This window comes from Thalassophryne amazonica, chromosome 15 (assembly GCF_902500255.1).
Source record: "Thalassophryne amazonica chromosome 15, fThaAma1.1, whole genome shotgun sequence".
NCBI lineage: Eukaryota > Metazoa > Chordata > Actinopteri > Batrachoidiformes > Batrachoididae > Thalassophryne > Thalassophryne amazonica.
In genome coordinates, this window is record NC_047117.1 from 72,946,260 (window position 1) to 72,964,764 (window position 18,505).

The 18,505-nt window shown below is 40.8% G+C and overlaps 1 protein-coding gene across 7 annotated transcripts in view; it reads right to left on the reverse strand.

Moving 5' to 3' along the window:
* Positions 1 to 18,505, reverse strand: part of slit2 (slit homolog 2 (Drosophila)) — a 251,610-nt gene that overhangs the window by 79,298 nt on the left and 153,807 nt on the right. For all 7 annotated transcript variants that reach the window (XM_034189373.1, XM_034189374.1, XM_034189372.1 and 4 more), the window contains 2 exons: positions 1,515 to 1,586; positions 599 to 670 (listed from right to left, as the gene is read on the reverse strand). In XM_034189373.1, coding sequence (XP_034045264.1) covers positions 599 to 670; positions 1,515 to 1,586 — 144 coding nt within the window. The remainder of the gene's footprint in view (positions 1 to 598; positions 671 to 1,514; positions 1,587 to 18,505) is intronic.

Here is an 18,505-nt window from a genome sequence, read left to right on the forward strand (position 1 = left end):
AATAGAGCTGCTAGAATGGCCCAACCAATCACCCGACTTGAATACAATAGAAAATCTATGGAAAGAACTAAAGATCAGTTCATAGAAGAGGTCCAGAAGACAATTTGTGTGGAAGAATTGGCCCAAATCACACGTGAGCAGTGAATGCCACTAGTTTCTCCATACAGGAGGCACCTTGAAGCTTCATTACCAACAAAGGCTTTTGTACAACGTATTAAATACATTTCAGTATGCGTGTTCAATACTTTTTCCCTGTGTCATTTCATTTTATTACATATAACTTAATTTCTGTACTTATTTGTTTTGGTTTCTTTGCATCTATGGATTACTTGGGTTGTTACTGACATCTTTAGAAATACATTTACTGAGAAAAATGGTGACATGTTCAATACTTGTTTTACCCGCTGTAATTACACATGATTTTATTATAAATTACTGGAAACCACGTAAAAGTGAAAACAAATGATGCAGTTTTAAATGAGAAAAGTAACAACATTAGATGTATTTATAAATACATCAACTTGTCATTATTTCACACTAAACATGAAAACTTTTGCACATGGCTGTTACCAATTCTGTGAATAAATAGAATACTCACAGTACTTCAAGGTCACGCAGCGCTCTGAAGGCTCCATCTTCAATACAGCTGATGTGATTGTAGTCCAACTGGCTACACACACACACACACACACACACACACACACACACACACACACACACACACACACACACACACACACACACACACACACACACACACGCACGAGAAATCAGCTGTAGTATGTAAAGGTGTGTTGAGGTATAGCTTCAGGAGAAAATTAAATCCAGACAACTGGAAAAATCCATCAACTCCCGTGTCAAAGTCATCAATGCCTTCGTTTGTCTCTTTCCATCACTCCCTCTCTGTGTTCTTGATGGATACATTTCTCAACATACTTTGTCCATGCAGCCATTCCCCCGTCTCCTCTCCTTTGTTGTCTAATTTGTATGCTCCTCTCTTTACCTCGTCTCCTTCTTAGAATCGCTTTGCTGAAACAATTTAATTAAGACATAAGGACAGTAAATCATGTGCTGGCACCTGCATGCTAATGCACACGCGTCCTGTCCTTTTAGAATAATTGCAAGGCATTTAAAAAAATAAACTATCTGATCCGGAGACTCGGATGCAGCAAAACAGTTGGAAAATCCATATTTGCACTATTACTGCGGGGAAATTACTCTACCTGCAAAATGACCAATAATTATCTTCAATCATTACCGCTGGGGGAGAACACAGAGAGAAAACAACAGAAATGCCAGTGGCATGACATCCACACAGCACGCACGGTGGCAAGCACACACCGCTAACGAGCTGTGGTGCCACTCAATACAGCGAGCAGGAAGCGCCTGACATTTAACACAATGAAATATTGATGCACAAGCATACGGGGGTCGTGCACATTTGCAAACATGCTGAAAAGCAAGTGACAGATGTGTACCCGTACACAGACACACATGAGGAAAGGGTCACTTACAGGTTCTTGATCTCCACGGCTCCCCTGAAAGCTTTCCTTGGAACCCCCTGAATCTGGTTCTCACTCAGATCGCTGGACAGAAAGAAAGAGAGAGAGATAAAGTGGATGATGGTTAAGCGAAGCTGTCACAGGGACACTTTCTTTGCGGCACAAGTACTTGATGTAATCACCATTCTGCAGCCGGGTAACTTCAGAGGCAGACGGATCATCTGCAAAATTGAGTTCACTGCGCACAAAGAACATCTTTACCAAGTACAATCAACTGTCTCTATTCATCTTTCATTCACGCAAAACTGCTCCTTCTGACAGGTGTCCACACATCCAGACGCTGAAGAAATTCAATTCTTCTCTTTGAACATCCATCCAACTCATGGAAATGCTCAAGCCACCTGTAGGGGGCACTAGTGACCTCCACTTTCCTCAGACTGACTGTTTTCTCAACACTTGTCTGTCCTTCCCCACCCTCACCCTCGCTTTTAAGGAGTGAGTGATGGATGTGCACGTGGTGTGCGATTTAATTTGCAGCCGCTTTAACCAAAGTGCAGCTTGGAATATACAAAGACACACAAACTCTGATGCAGCCAGTAACACACCAAAGGTGCTGTGTGTATGTGTGTGTGTGTGTGTGTGTACCCATCCGTAATCATACAACCCCAATTCCAATGAAGTTGGGACATTGTGTGAAATGTAAATAAAAAGAAAATATAATCATTTGCAAATCCTCTTCAACCTATATTCAATTGAATACACCACAAAGACAAGATATTTAATGTTCAAATTTATAGACTTTTTTGTTTTTGTGCAAATATTTGCTCATTTTGAAATGGATGCCTGCAACACATTTCAAAAAAGTTGGGACGGAGCAGCAAAAGATTGGGAAAGTTGATGAATGCTCAAAGAAAACCTAATTGGAAACAGGTGAGTGTCATGATTGGGTATAAAAGGAGCATCACCAAAAGGCTCAGCTGTTCACAAGCAAAGATGGGGCGAGGATCACCACTTTGTGAACAACTGCGTGAAAAAAAATAGTCCAACAGTTTAAGAGCAATGTTTCTCAATGTTCAGTTGCAAGGAATTGAGGGATTCCATCATCTACAGTCCATAATATAATCAGAAGATTCAGAGAATCTGGAGAACTTTCTTCATGTAAGCAGCAAGGCCGAAAACCAACATTGAGTGCCTGTGACCTTTGATCCCTCAGGCAGCACTGCATTAAAAACCGACATCATTGTGTGAAGGATCTTACTGCGTGGGCTCAGGAACACTTCAGAAAACCATTGTCAGTTAACACAGTTCGTTGCTACATCTACAAGTGCAAGTTAAAACTCTACCATGCAAAGTGAAAGCCATACATCAACAACATCTACAAACGGTGCCGCCTTCTCTGGGCCCGAGCTCATTTGAAATGGACAGATGCAAAGTGGAAAAGTGTGCTGTGGTCTGATAACTCCACATTTCAAATTGTTTTTGGAAATCATGGCCATCGTGCTCTCCGGACAAAAGAGGAAAAAGACCATCCAGATTGCTGCCAGAGCAAAGTTCAAAAGCCAGCATCCATGATGGTATGGGGGTGTGTTAGTGCTAGTGTTAGTGACCCCTTTAACAATTAAACCAAATAATTAAGAATGTGGCTACAGGTACAAGATGTTCCTGTGCAGCGGTGCTCCTAAACTCTGAGCAGGTATGACAGAACCCTGTAGTGCCACAGAGTGATGAGAGGTTTCGTTAAAAAGAAAGAAAGAAACACAACAAAAATCTTCAACAATGTGAATCTTGATCTTTTTGTAGAACTTGTGTTGCCATTTTAAATTTTGGTGGACATCACATGATATCGTGGAAATCCCACGATATCCCGTTGTGCTGTAACCACAGAAAGTAAAAACCAAAGATAATAGAGCTACTTGAATATACCCATACCTGTAGTCACAACCACATGGGATATGACTCCCTTATCTGCAGCCATATCCAATAATTGAAGCCGTCATTAAATAAAAATAGAATAGTATCATGATAAGCAAAAAAGTATCAGCGCAGCAATACAAGATGTCCTACACGTTAAAACTGGCCTTAAGACCCTCTTCTACTGGCAGACCTTTCAATAAGCTTTTATAGTTGTCCACCTGCTACTATCTTTATTATAATCTTATTTTTCAGTTAGTTTATTATTTTATTTGAATGATTTAATCATTTTTATTATTTTATTCATTTAGTTTTATCATAGTCTTTTACCTGTGAAGTGCTTTGAGATTTGTCTCTGCAGATGAGAAGCACTATACAAGCTTAATTTATTATTATTATTATTATTATTATTACACAGGCCCTGAGGCGTGTTGGTGCTTATCTCCAGATTCTGTAGCATGAAGTGGATGAGAGTCTACAACTCTTTAAAAAAAATAAAAAATAGAAAAAGTATCAAAACAAGCATGTGATGTGCAGTTGGGCTGTCTGGGACCTCAGGCAGGAAATAATAAACAGGCATGCACATAACTGGTGCTCACAGTGCTCGTACATGCTAAAATTTAATGATGTGCAGTAGAAAACATGGAGGAAAGTGCTTTTCCTACAATCTGTCATCATCACTTGCCTCCAGAGAAGTGCTTCTGTCTGTTTTCTACGGTGCATCATTGATTTTTAGTGTGCATGAGCACCAGTTATGTGCACGCCTGATCAGAAAGATTTTGACAGGCAAGACATATTGGAGGAAAACACATTGACACTGGCATTTTATGGTGCATAGAGTGCATGTCATCTGCATAGTGATGTAATTATATTTTGTGTGAATAGATGATTTGGCCCAGCAAAAGCATAAGTGAGGAATGTTAAGGAGCTCAGAATGAACACATGAGCGATGCCACAGGTGAGTGGCGCACTTATGGACAGAGCTCAAACAATAAATACAGAGACAGACCTGTGAGCTCAATTAAAATTAATCAAATCCAGTGGCAATTAAGATTTTCAGATTGGCTTTTAAAATAATGTAGTCAACTGTACAAAAAGCTTAGTGAAGATAAAGAAGAATTAAGCCTTATTAAAAATCTGCATCTCAAGCAAGTAATAGTTCATTTCATATCTGTGCTACAAATCAATTGTACTGATGTTTTTTTTTTCACACTAAAACTTTTGATTTCTTAAGTAGGAGATACACTACAGCATGATTATACTCAAAAAGGACACACACCAAAGGTCAAAATGAATTTCTAAAAACCAAGACAGGCTCATCATCTGGAATATATATATATATATATATATATATATATATATATATATATATATATATATATATATATATATATATATATAAAATCAATCAGCAGAGCAGGTGGAAAAAATTACAAGTGACACCATGTGTTCAAGTCTCTGTTTAGAGTTTATAACACTTGGCATTTGAAGTGTTTTATGCAGGAGTATTAATTTGTATAGTAAATGAGAAGCAATTCAAGCGGCTGAATGGTGCAGATTAATTTGAGAAATACATGTCTGACCAACAAAAATCTCAAACACACTGGAGAGAAAACAAAAACTTTGCTGTAACAATTTCGCAAACGGCTACCAGACCAACATGAACCGAAGGGGCAGATCTGACCACTGACCTTTCACCTTCCAGCTCTTGACCCACACAGTGGCATTGTGACGTACAGCATGCTAATCTGTTGAAGGTTACCACATTATTTACATTCTTTGAGCCGTGATCACATAATCAGTGTTGCAGGTATCATTCATTTACCCCTCCCCACCAAAAAAAAATTTAACACTATTTATTTGATGTTTATTAACTTTTTGTTTTGCAGTCAAAAATCAGTATTTTTTCACACTTCTTTCATTCATAGCATAATTTAAATGCTGAATAATCTTTGTGATAATGCATATTAATATTATATAGGTAGATATATTCAACTACACATCCTAAAATACATTATATTCTAATGCCCTTCTTTTTTAGATTTTTTTATAGACACACTGTGAGAACTGAATATATATATATGTATATGTATGTATGTATATATATATATATATGTATGTATATATATAAAATATACTAGCAGGTGTACCTGCTGCGAAGCAAGTATATTTATATAAGGTCGATTGTGTGTGTCACTTCTGTACTTTAATGATTTGAAGTCATTTCTGTGCCTTTATGATTTGATTTCACTTCTAATAATGTCATGTCTCATCTAGTGATGAGAGCAGATCATTTAAATTTCCCAGAATGTCTTTCAGCATGTGTCTAACGCTCAAACCTTCAGGAATTAGTACATTACGTTAATAAATATGTGCAATATCATATTTTCACTTTACCTTTAATTTCTATAAACTGTCCGGAATTAGTTAGTTTTAAATGAAACCATGAGTGAAAGGTGCTTTGTGCTTCATGTCTCCTGCCCACTGTCTATTAGCATGTTGAAAGTAGAGGTGGGCGATACTGAAAATTTTTGGTATTGATCCAATACCAAGTAAATACAGGCCCAGTATTGCCGATATCAATACCGATTTTTTTTAAACCTGTGCCAATTCAACATGCAGATCCACCTTGGATTTGCTGTGGCGACCCCGAGAGCAAACAAGGGAGCAGCTGAAGGGACTTACTAAGCTTCATAGATCCAAAGGATCCAAAAGACCTAGGATAGAATTACGCCAAACACTGTACGTGACAACAAACTACTTTATTATCACAATCAACGTTTTTGTTTAAAAAAATATCACTCAACACAACTTAAAATCTCCTGAGGTAAAGGGCTGACAAACCACAATACAAGGGTGCGCTGCTTCATGTTGTGGGACATGGCGCAGTGCTGCTCTTACAGACAGAGAGTAGACTTTGATGAATCTGTGTGCACATCAGTCAGTGCGTGCGAGAGAGAAAAAAAGCTTGAGTATCGATTTTTACATGAGGATCGTTCAATATCAATACCAGCGTTAGTATCAATATTATCGATATTAGGATCGATCCACCCACCTCTGGTTGAAAGTAAATTACTTTTTTTTTCTTCTTTGCAATAGCAGTTGCACACGGCAGGAATTAATATGTTTTTAGGTTTTATCACTGTTTCTGACCATTAAGCTTTACTCACTATGCCAGCAAATAAAATGTTAGCGGACTGAAAGTTAGTGGAAGCTAATTGGTCCAGTGATCGTCTTCAAAGTTAGCTGAAAAGCTAATCCGCTAACAAAAATGTTAGTTTAACTAATTAGTGGATTAGCGGAACTGTGCCCACCACTGCCCAGCGGTTATTAGGCAAAAGGCGGGGCACACCCTATTGGAGAACTTATTTTATTTTATTGCCTATAAAATAAATATTATATATATATATATATATATATATATATATATATATATATATATATATATATATATATATATATATATATATATATATATATATATATTTGCTTTGTCATTAAGATTGTTTGCTTTGCATTTTGTTTGCTTTGCATTTTAAATTACATGATTGCATTGAAGCTTTTAGTCTGTGAAATCAGACTGACAAGAAGACAGCAGATGTATTATTTGCAGATCTGAATGGATTTGTAAAAGAAATATTTTCATATTTTATTATCTCTTTCTCTCTCTCACACACACACACACACACACAAAGGAGAATCACACCACGTCCCACAGCTCTTTGAGATCAAACAAGAGCCTAGAAGGTGACTTTAAGAGATGTCGATGAAAAAGAGTTTCACCTTTGGAATTTTACACACACACTGCAAACACACACACATTTGTGCGCACAAAAACACTGCGGCTGGTCTTAATCAATCATATGGAGTGTATCCTGATACTGTTTTTACAGGAATGGGGTGGGGTGGGGTGTTGGAACACAGCCGTGCTCCTTTATCTGCTGGAACTCCAAAACCAAATACACATGCTGAAAGTTCCTCTCGACCTGACACAAACATGCACCGTATGGACATCCAACTTCCAGTCTCCGCCCGCTGATGTGGAACCTGTTGACAATTTATGTGAGCAGTTAGTTTGACTGCGTATCAGCACACCAACTACACGTGTAACACACCTGAGGGACGCACTCAGCTCGGACCATACAGGCCAACAAGACATATCTTAATTATTGTTAAACGGTGAGATTACAGGAAGGACAGGTTGAAAGTATGCGGTGAAATGAGTGAGATGAAGTCATGGCAAGACACTGAAATGGTCAGAAAACATTTTATTCCATGTGTCAGCGCCTACATTCTCGACAATCGGCATGTGCACATTTACGCAGACGTTCATGCATATGATTGACAGTCTTCAAGGGCTCCTAAGGAGGGAGGCCACGTTAAATTCTATTCATTATGCAGACCACCAGAGTGCAAGGGAGAGAGTGAGAGTGCTGGGCAGGAAGAGAGGGCGACAGAGAATAAAACCAAAGTACCCAATGTAGGAAATTGACTTCTTAGGGACTTAGGAGTGGATTTTCCCACTCAGCTCGGCGCCAAGACACCTGATTCAATTTCAGCTTTAGTTAAATCATTTGGTGGATCTCCCACCCACTCACCCCTTTCCCCCGCTTTAGTCCCTCTGTCGTTTTCTCTCTCAAACCTAAAGCTTCCACTCTCCTCTCTTGCTCTTCCTCTTTATAGACTTCCCCAGGGTTTAACCCCTCACCTCTGCCCTGTGCCTAAACCGGGAAGGTTACCTTCATTAAAAGAAACTCCCGTTGCGTGTGTGTGTGTGTGTGTGTGTGTGTGTGTGTGTGTGTGTGTGTGTGTGTGTGTGTGTGTGTGTGGGAGGGGGTTATGTTTGAAAGTCCGGATGTATTAAAGTCACACGGGAACTTGGGGCCTCCATCATGCTGCTAAGTTAAGAAGCTTCATGAAAAATGGGAAGCCAAAGGCCAGACAGACTGCTGCTACAAATGTGCCGAGGCCACATGAAGATGTGGTAACGTTCGAGCTATGAACTTGTGTTCTCACCTTTTGTGTGCTGCATTACTCTTTACTACTACTCAGTGGCTGCAAACAAGTCCAGTAGCTTTTGAGACAAATACCACAGTTATTGCTGGATGACTGAAAATATTTGAAATATGAATATCCCTAACTATAACACTCATCCTCAAAAAACATCCCTTTGGAGGATCCACAGTAAGTGGTTCTCCAAAAATACACTGCATGGGCGTGCATCCCTCCCTCCTATGATTCAGGACCGATAGGTCTTATTATGGAAACATGATGCAGTGTGATTTGATTCAGTGCAATATGATGCACATTGATATAATACTTTCACTTGTATAGTGTTGACATTCATTTTCCATGAAACATTGGAATGAACCACGTTCTTCAGGATTTAACTACATGCTGGTGCTGCATTTTGTTCACCACTGGGTGCAGCACAACACGGGGTAGCAGAAAGTGTAACATTAGAAGCCCAGAAGAAGAAGCATTCTGAACAGTTAAAACAGTATGAACAAGTTGAGAACTGAACCTAAAGTATAAATGGACACATTAAATGTACAAATCGGACATGTTGATTTTGTTTTAGCTTGCAAAGTTAATGTTACTAGTCAAAATTCTACATAACGAAATCCCACACCTACATACACTCAGCGGCGGCGCCAAGTGGGGGGTTGGGCTTAAGCCCACACAATAATGAGCCAAGCCCCCCCCTCATCCCCCCCAATAATTCTGCCAATAATGTGAATAGCGACTGACATATTTGTGGATCTCAACTGCAGTTTTGCGCTGAGAATGTCTCAATATTGTGTAACTGAGCAAAGTGATGAATGTGTGTGTTTGGTGATCCACCAATGCTGAATCACCCTTCACAAACAGAATTTTCAGTTTTGCAAATAAACATTTATTTGTAAAAACCTACACACAAGTTACAAATCAGAAATTTGTGTTTGTGGATCACAAAGCACGTGTACAAATCAAAGGATATTTGTAAATCACCCTCTGTGCATTTGCAAGTATTAATGAGACAAACTTAACTCCATACTCCAAAAATGTAGGTTTCCTAAATATTTATTACGGCCACTCTTAAAAGTTCACTTATCTTTGTTTATACCTATGTGCACGTTTACTGAATTTGCAATCATTCTAAGTGGTGTGTGTGCATTGATACCACATTTTAGATGAGCACGGGTGACTAAAACATATACCTTGGTATTTATAAAGCAATTTACTATATATTGTTCATTTCAACGACATTTTGTGGAGCCCCTCCAATTTTTACCCCAGCTCCCCCTCAGCTCCCCCAACAAAAATGTCCTGGCGCCGCCACTGCATACACTTGTAAAATCTTTTCAGTGATATCTGAAACTTTCTGAGTTATCTAGTCAATGTTTGTCAGTTTATTTGGACACCACCAAATCACAACATATGTAAGTCACCAAAAGGTGCTAACCCCTAAGCAACAGTAGTAAGAAAGAACTCCTTCAGGTGTTTTTTGATTATAGGACAAAACCCCAAGCAGACCGGACTCAGTGGGGTGACCATCTGCATTGGCCATAGTAACCAACACAAACTAAGGAACTGCTGGCAGAAAATATGCTCTGTCCATTGGTAAAAGTAAAAATTAAGAAATAAATTATAAGGTCAATTATCTTATTACACTTTACCACCTCAACAATATCATGGAGGTGATGGTCTAGTGGTTGAGACCAGAGGATCCTTGTTTCAAATCCCAGCCTGACTGGAAAATCACTACGGGGACCCAAATAAATGACATATGCTAATAATTAGCTAATGAAATAATTCATGCAGCTCCTCTGTAAATATCTGTAATGTTCACAAACCTGCCATTAAATAGGAATTTACTGTTGACATCCATGTTTTTTTTTTCAGTAGATACACTGGGAGGAATTTCGATTGGCACATAGGAACCTGAAGTTAAATTTAATGAGTTCTGAGGACAGTTGCAGCAGGGGTGTGTGAGAAACCATTTTCATAACAGTGTGCAAACAAGTTACACACATGCAAATACACAGAGTACGGACGTACTGCGTACCTGGAAAGTATTCACAGCGCTTCAGTTTTTCCACATTTTGTTATGCTACAGCCTTATTCCAAAATGAAGTAAATTAAATTTTTCCATCAAAATTCTACTCGCAATACCCATAATGACAATATGATTTTTTTGGGAAGTTTTTGCAAGTTTATTAATAAAATAAATAAGTAAATAAAACTAAGAAGTCACGTTTACATATGTATTCACACCCTTTGCTCAATACTTTGTTGATGCACCTTTGGCAGCAATTTCAGCCTTAAGTCTTCTTGAATATGATGCCACAAGCTTAACACACCTATATTTGCGCAGTTTTGCCCATTCCTCTTTGCAGCACCTCTCAAGCTCCATCAAGTTGAATGAAGTGCACAGCCATTTTCAGATCTCTCCAGAGATGTTCAATCAGATTCAGGTCTGAGCTCTGGCTGGGCCACACAAGGACATTCACAGGGTTGTCCTGAAGCCACTCCTTTGATATCTTGGCTGTGTGTTTAGGGTCATTGCCCTGCTGAAAGCTAAATAGATGCCTCAGTCTGAGATCAAGAGCGCTCTGGAGCAGGTTTTCATCCAGGATGTCTCTATACATTGCTGCATAAATCTTTCCCTCAATCCTGACTAGTGTCCCAGTTCCTGCTGCTGAAAAACATCCGCACAACATGATGCTGCCACCACCATGCTTCATTGTAGTGATGGTGCCTGGTTTCCTCCAAACATGATGCCTGGCATTCATGCCAAAGAGTTCGATCTCTGTCTCATCAGACCAGATAATTGTGTTTCTCATGTCCTTAAAGTCCTTCAGATGGCTCTTGGCAAACTCCAGGAGGGCTGTCATGTGTGTTTTACTAAGGAGTGGCTTCCGTCTGACCACTCTACCATACAGGTCTGATTGGTGGATTGCTGCAGAGATGGTTGTTCTTCTGAAATGTTCTCCTGTTTCCACAGAGTAATGCTGACGCTCTAACAGAGTGACCATCGGGTTCTTGGTCACCTCCCTGACTAAGGCCCTTCTCCCCGATCACTCAGTTTAGACGGGTGGCCAACTCTAGGAAGAGTAGTGGTGGATCTGAAGTTCTTCCATTTGCTGATGATGGAGGCCACTGTGCTCGTTCAGACCTTGAAAGCAACAGAAATGTTTCTATACCCTTCCCCAGATTTGGGCTTCAAGAGAATTCTGTCTCAGACATCTACAGACAATTCCTTTGACTTCATGCTTGGTTTGTGCTCTGACATGCACTATCAACTGTGGGACCTTACATGTAGACAGGTATGTGTCTTTCCAAATCATGTCCAATCAACTAAATTTACCCCAGGTGGACTCCAATTAAGCTGTAGAAACATCTCAAGAATGATCAGTGGAAACAGGATGCACCTAAGCTCAATTTTGAGCTTCATGGCAAAGGCTGTAAATACTTACAGTACATGTGATTTATTTTTTTTTTTCATTTCTCATAAATTTGCAAAAATCTCAAAAGACCTTTCTTCACATTGTCATTATGGGGTATTGTGTGTAGAATTTTGAGGGGAAAAAATGAATTTTATTCATTTTTGTATAAGGCTGTAACATAACAAAATGTGGAAAAAGTGAAGCGCTGCAAATACTTTCCGGATGCACCGTAACTCAAAATCTTCTTTATCTAAAATTGCATCATGCACACTCTGTCTTTCTTCCCATCTACTGGCTTCCTTTCTGTTTACTTTTCACCTCTGGTGGCCCAGGATATGTGTGTGAGCGTGCGTGACTGAGAGAGGTCCCCAGTGTTAAGAGCTTAGTGCTGCTTTTCTAAAGCGTCTTTTCAGAATAAGAGGAGCTTTTGACGCTCTGCGTGTCTAAGAAGACCTGGCCATGAAAGAGCAGCACTCAATTCTCACACTTGCAGCCCTTCATCCTTTACCCTCCCTCCTCGTCCTCTCTCACACTAGACACACACACTCTCACCTAGTGTTATACAGTTTCTGAGCCTCTTTTGTACACTCGCTACTACTAAGAGGTTCTTCCAGGTCCAGCTAACCAGGGGTTCCTGTGGAGCTATGTGTGTGTGTGGTGGGGACTGGGTTGGAGTTGGCAAAGCAGTAAACTAATCATCTTGTTCAAAATCCCTTTTGGAGACGTTAATCCTGTTAAGTATAAGAATGTCTGAATGGCCATAAAAGGAGGTAGAAACAGTCAAAAAGGGAAAAGCATGAGAGGCAAAAATGGGCAGAGTGACGAAGTGGAAATCCAGAATACAGCTGGAATATCTCACTTATATTTACACATTCACCTCAACATGATGTGCTTTAAAGGGGGTCATATGACACATATGTTCAGAACACTACATGTCACCCACGGCTCCATTATCCACCGTGTGCAAAGCAGCACGAGATCCGATTTTCCTGTTATAACTAAAGCCCTTGTTTTCATCTGTGTCCCTGTCGGTGTTTGTCTATAAATTGGGTGTGGTCAGGGGCAAAGCTGTTGCATTCCTATCAACTGTCATAAGAAAGTATTTGCGCTTTAGAGCACTGAAAAGCAGGTCTAATGCCCGACCCATGTAGCACAGTGACTTTATGTGGTAAATAAAAGTAAATATTCAAATCAGTCTTTAACCTGTTATCCTGGTACAAAGTCCATGTAATGTCCAATAGCCCAGATCAAAGTCCAGAGGATTCCCAGTGAGTGAGTGGTTGTGCTGATGATACTTGTGTCACACAACCAGCATAAAATCAGAATAACAGTATCTGATGTTGAAGTTGAAGACCTCTGTGAAGGAAGATGCCAACAAAAATGACTGACTGAAGAGACAAAGAGATTTGGGAATTTCTGTTGGTAAAAAGTAAAGTCCCTTCGGCTGCTCCCTTGTTTACACTCGAGGTCGCCACAGCAAAATCCAAGGTGGATCTGCATGTTGAATTGGCACAGGTTTTACACTGGATGCCCTTCCTGACACAACTCCACATTACATGGAGAAATGTGGCAGGAGTGGGATTTGAACCCGGAACTTTCTGCACTGAAACCAAGCGCATTAACCACTTGGCCACCACCCCCTTGGGAATTTCTATTGGTAAAAGCTTAAATTGTCTGTTAAATTCAAGGAATGGCAATTACCTCTGTTTTTGCTTCATATCTTGCTCCCACCTGTTCTATCTAGAAACCACCCCTCGCCTGAACCTAAATGGATCATTTCTAGTGGTTCAGTAAGCATCTGACATGGAAAATCCCCTGTTGTGTGTCCTTTGTGTCAAAAGGCAACTCCATACAGTGCCAGGAATCCATATCAGAAAACAACTTCAGTCTGGTAATGTTCATTTGCCAGTTTCTCCGTTCAGTTGCAGTTGATTCACTGCTTTCAAGACGCTATTACTATGAAGTGGAACCCCAAAGATCAAACGTCTGTGAGCAATTTGGAAGAGAAAGACCTCCAAAGAAAAGAGATGAGTGGAGAAAGGAGAAGGGAGGAGGCTGATTAAAGTCATACACTGGGCCAGGACTAACACCTGGGAATGTGGATGGCTGTGTGAGCGTGCACGTGCACTACTGACTGAGAATAGTGTGCCTAAGGTGACTCATTCTCTGGTATTAATTTTAAATACATCATACATGCCACCTGGCATTTGGTAAAGCTGAGCATGAATAACAAAATACTGTAGAAGATAATATGAAAAAAAAAACTATTTTCAGTTTTTCCCTTTTATGTAAATTGTAACTACACTCAAAAATGGCTCTTTGGATCAACTCAATTCAATTATGTGCAGGATTTCTATCCAGAGGTGGGACGACGTCACATCAAGTCACTCTCAAGTTTCAAGTCATAATGACCACCAATTGTTTGCAAGCTGATTTGAGACTTGACTTGGGACTTTCAGATTGATGACTTGAGAATGACTTGACAGTGACTTCGTCCCACCTCTGTTTCCATCTAATAAATATATGTAGCCCCAACTCAAATAAAACACATCCATGCAAGATAATGTAATTTAATTTTGTTGGGATTACATATATTTATTAGATGGAATCCAATCCAATGAACTCAATTCAATTATGGGCAGGATTTCCTCATCTCATCTCTCATCTCATCTTCAACCGCTTTTCCGGGTTCAGGTCGCAGGGGCAACAGCTCCAGCACGGGACCCCAGACTTCCCTTTCCCGTGCCACATTGACCACCTCTGACTGGGAGATACCGAGGCGTTCCCAGGCCAGTGTGGAGATATAATCTCTCCACCTAGTCCTGGGTCTTCCCCGGGGTCTCCCTTGGGAGGAGCAAAGGAGACATCCTTACTAGATGCCCGAACCACCTCAGCTGGCTCCTTTCAACGTGAAGGAGCAGCGACTCTACTCCGACCTCCCCACAGATGAGTGAACTTCTCACCCTATCTCTAAGGGAGACACCAGCCACCCTCCTGAGGAAGCCCATTTCTGCCGCTTGTACCCGCGATCTAGGTCTTTTGGTCATGACCCAACACTCATGAACATAGGTGAGAGTAGGAACGAAGAATGACCAGTAGATCAAGAGCTTCGCCTTTTGGGTCAGCTCCCTTTTCGTCACAACAGTACGGTAGAGCGAATGCAATACCGCCGCTGCTGTGCTGATTCTCCGGCCAATCTCATGCTCCATTGTCCCCTCACTTGTGAACAAGACCCCGAGGTACTTGAACTCCTTCACTGGGAGCAAGGCCGTATTCCCTACCCAGAGTAGGCAATCCATTGGTTTCCTGCTGAGAACCATGGCCTCAGATTTAGAGGCACTGATCCTCATCCAAGCCGCTTCACACTCAGCTGCGAACTGATCCAGTGAGTGTTGGAGGTCACCAGCCGATGAAGCCAACAGGACCACATCATCTGCAAAAAGCAGTGATGAGATCCTGAGCCCACCAAATTGTAAACCCCCCTCCCCCCGACAATGTCTTGGTATCCTGTCCATGAATATCACAAACAGGATTGGTGACAAGGTGCAGCCCTGGCAGATGCCAACCTCCGACTTACTGCTGAGCACCCGAACACAGCTCTCACTTTGCGAGTACAGAGATTGGATGGCCCTGAGAAGGGACCCCCTCACTCCATACTCCTGCAGCACCTCCCACAGTATCTCCTGGGGTACCCGATCATAGGCCTTCTAAAAGTCCACAAAACACATGTAGACTGGGTAGGCATACTCCCAGGCACCCTCCAGGATCCTTGTGAGAGTAAAGAGCTGGTTGGTTGTTCCACCACCAGGACGGAACCCGCATTGTTCTTCTTCAATTCAAGGTTCGACTATCGGCCGAACCCTGCTTTCCAGTACTCTGGAGTAGACTTTACCAGGGAGGCTGAGTAGTGTGATGCCCCTGTAGTTGGCACACACTCTCTGGTCCCCCTTTTTAAATATGGGGGCCACCACCCCAGTTTGCCACTCCTTAGGCACTGTCCCAGACCTCAACACAATGTTGAAGAGACGTCTCATCCAAGACAATCCCTCCACACCCAGAGCCTTCAGCATTTCTGGATGGATCTCATCAACCCCAGAGCAGAAGCTGCTGCCCTTCAGGCCTGTCGGTACCTTGCAACGGCCTCTGGAGTCCTCTGAGATAACATATCCCAGAAGGACTCCTTCTTCAGTCGGAGAAGGACTCCTTCTCCGACTGAAGTCCTAAATTAAATTATCTTGCATGGATGTGCTTTATTTGAGTTTGGGTTACATATATTTATTAGATAGAAATCCTGCTCATAATTGAATTGAGTTCATCCAATACATCAGGTTTTTGAGTGTACAGGTGTCTTGAAGCTTTTCACCATGTTTCATTATAAGGAACCATTTAATAACATGACTCACCTTACAATGTTATGGTACCTGTGGTTATGGTACCTTTCTCTGTCATTGGACAAGATACTTTATCTGCCCTGTCCCAGCCTTGGATGGGAGTGTAACCTCCATCAGGGAGAGCTGTAGAGTCTCATCTGCTAAAAGCGACAGACTCTTGGCATATGCACCAATCTCATCGGACCTGTATGTACAATGTAGTACTTAAAATGCTAAGAAAAAAAGAAAGAAAATGTTTACAAATAAGATGGCTCTATCCATTAATATGATCTGTTACAGGATAAACAAAATGTTTTCATCATGTTTTATGAAGTAGTTCTATTAATGTCCATTAAAAATGTTTGATAATGTTATAGTTGGATTGTACTTTCTCACCATTTTGTGAAAATAATTTTATTAGTTTTTGAGTAATTCTGCTTAAAAAAAGATCAACAAACCAACAAATAATTTCTTTGGCAGAGGTAAAAAAAGAAAGTTAAGCTTTTTTGGACTTTGAATAAAGCGATCACACAGACTCATTCCCACCTACACACAGACATCATCCTCCCTCAGTCTCTTCTTCCACTCGTTCTCCTGTAAACTAATACTGACTTTGTGAATGACAGATCTGCAGCGCCTCTCTCTCTCTCTCTCTCCCCTCATGTCATTGTCTGTTTGCCTTATTCACAATCACGCCTCACAAACATACTTTAAATGCCAGGTAGGTGGGTTGCTATGGTTACTGGACCAGGGTGGACACCTAGGGGACATTTTGACTTGACAGAGAGGTTGTCCAGTGTGTGTGTGCGTGCCTGTCTCCAATCTACAAGAAAAAGTGTGAGCACTGCTGCAGTGAGTTTGTAACATTAGGTTGTTTGTTTCAATGTACTCTTGCCTTAAAGAACAATCTTCAGGTATTTTGGACGATGTCTTTCACCCTATAATGAGTCTTATAAATGATTCACTATAACTACAGGGAAAAAAACAACAAGAACTGTGTCGTTATTGCAAATGGTTGAATATGTTGCAGTTTCTAGCATGGTTTGAACCCAGTGAGCATATATGCCCTGTGGGAGACTCTTCTTTGAGAGATTGGTCACTGTCATAGCTTTTAGCTGCACTGAATGTATTTCTGATTTTAAACATATCCTGTTTTAGCTTCATCCATAGTTTGTGCATATCCTGTAAAGTTTTTCAGGAATTGCAAAACCCACTAAATTCACTACAGGGACAGTTTAACCATGGGACCGGGACAAGGAAGTAGAAAATTCAGTGCTGTAATAAAACTAACAAATAAAACGAAAATGGTGTTTGTGAACAACTATGAGAAACAACTTCACAATTCAGAAAATTGTCCACCTAGCAGTGGACAAAGCAGTTTCAGTCTTTTGTTCATTATAATGAGTCATTCACATCGTCAGGAGAGTCATCAGGAGAGGCGTCAGTCCCATCGTTAGGAGGGACAGCTGCCCTGTCATTAGGAGGGTGCTAACTAGAGCACAATAGGTGCTAATTAGAGCAACTGTTAGTCACTTTGAAATATGTTGTAAAAACTACCACAACCACTCGACCAAGTGTAACGCCTACACCGCGGCTCACTTTTAATGCAACAACGGAAATAAGCAATTGAAAGTTCCAGGACATGTTGTGTCTCACTAACCACCACTGATATCTGGCCTGGAACTTAGTAAAGATTTGACTTGGGCAGATTATTGGTCCTTGATAGATTTATATGTTCTTACAAATGTAATCTGGCTTTATAGTCATACGAGGTCTATTAGAAAAGTATCCGACCTTATTATTTTTTTCAAAAACCATATGGATTTGAATCACGTGTGATTACATCAGACATGCTTGAACCCTCGTGGGCATGCGAGAGTTTTTTCACGCCTGTCGGTTACGTCATTCGCCTGTGGGCAGTCTTTGAGTGAGGAGTCGCCCACCCTCTCGTCAATTTTTTTCATTGTTTAGGAATGGCTCAGAGACTGCTGCTTTGTTTGATCAAATTTTTTTCAAAACTGTAAGGCACAACTGAGTGGACACCATTCGATAAATTCAGCTGGTTTTCGGTAAAAATTTTAACGGCTGATGAGAGATTTTGGTCTGTAACTGTCGCTTTAAGGACGGCCCACTGCGCCTGACGGCGATCTGCGCTTCGAGGCGGCAGCGTCTCGCTGTTTCAAGTTGAAAACTTCCACATTTCAGGCTCTGTTAACCCAGTAAGTCATCAGAGAACAGAGAATTTTCAGAAGAAGTCGGCATGAGGAGTTTATTCGGACATTCCATTGTTAAC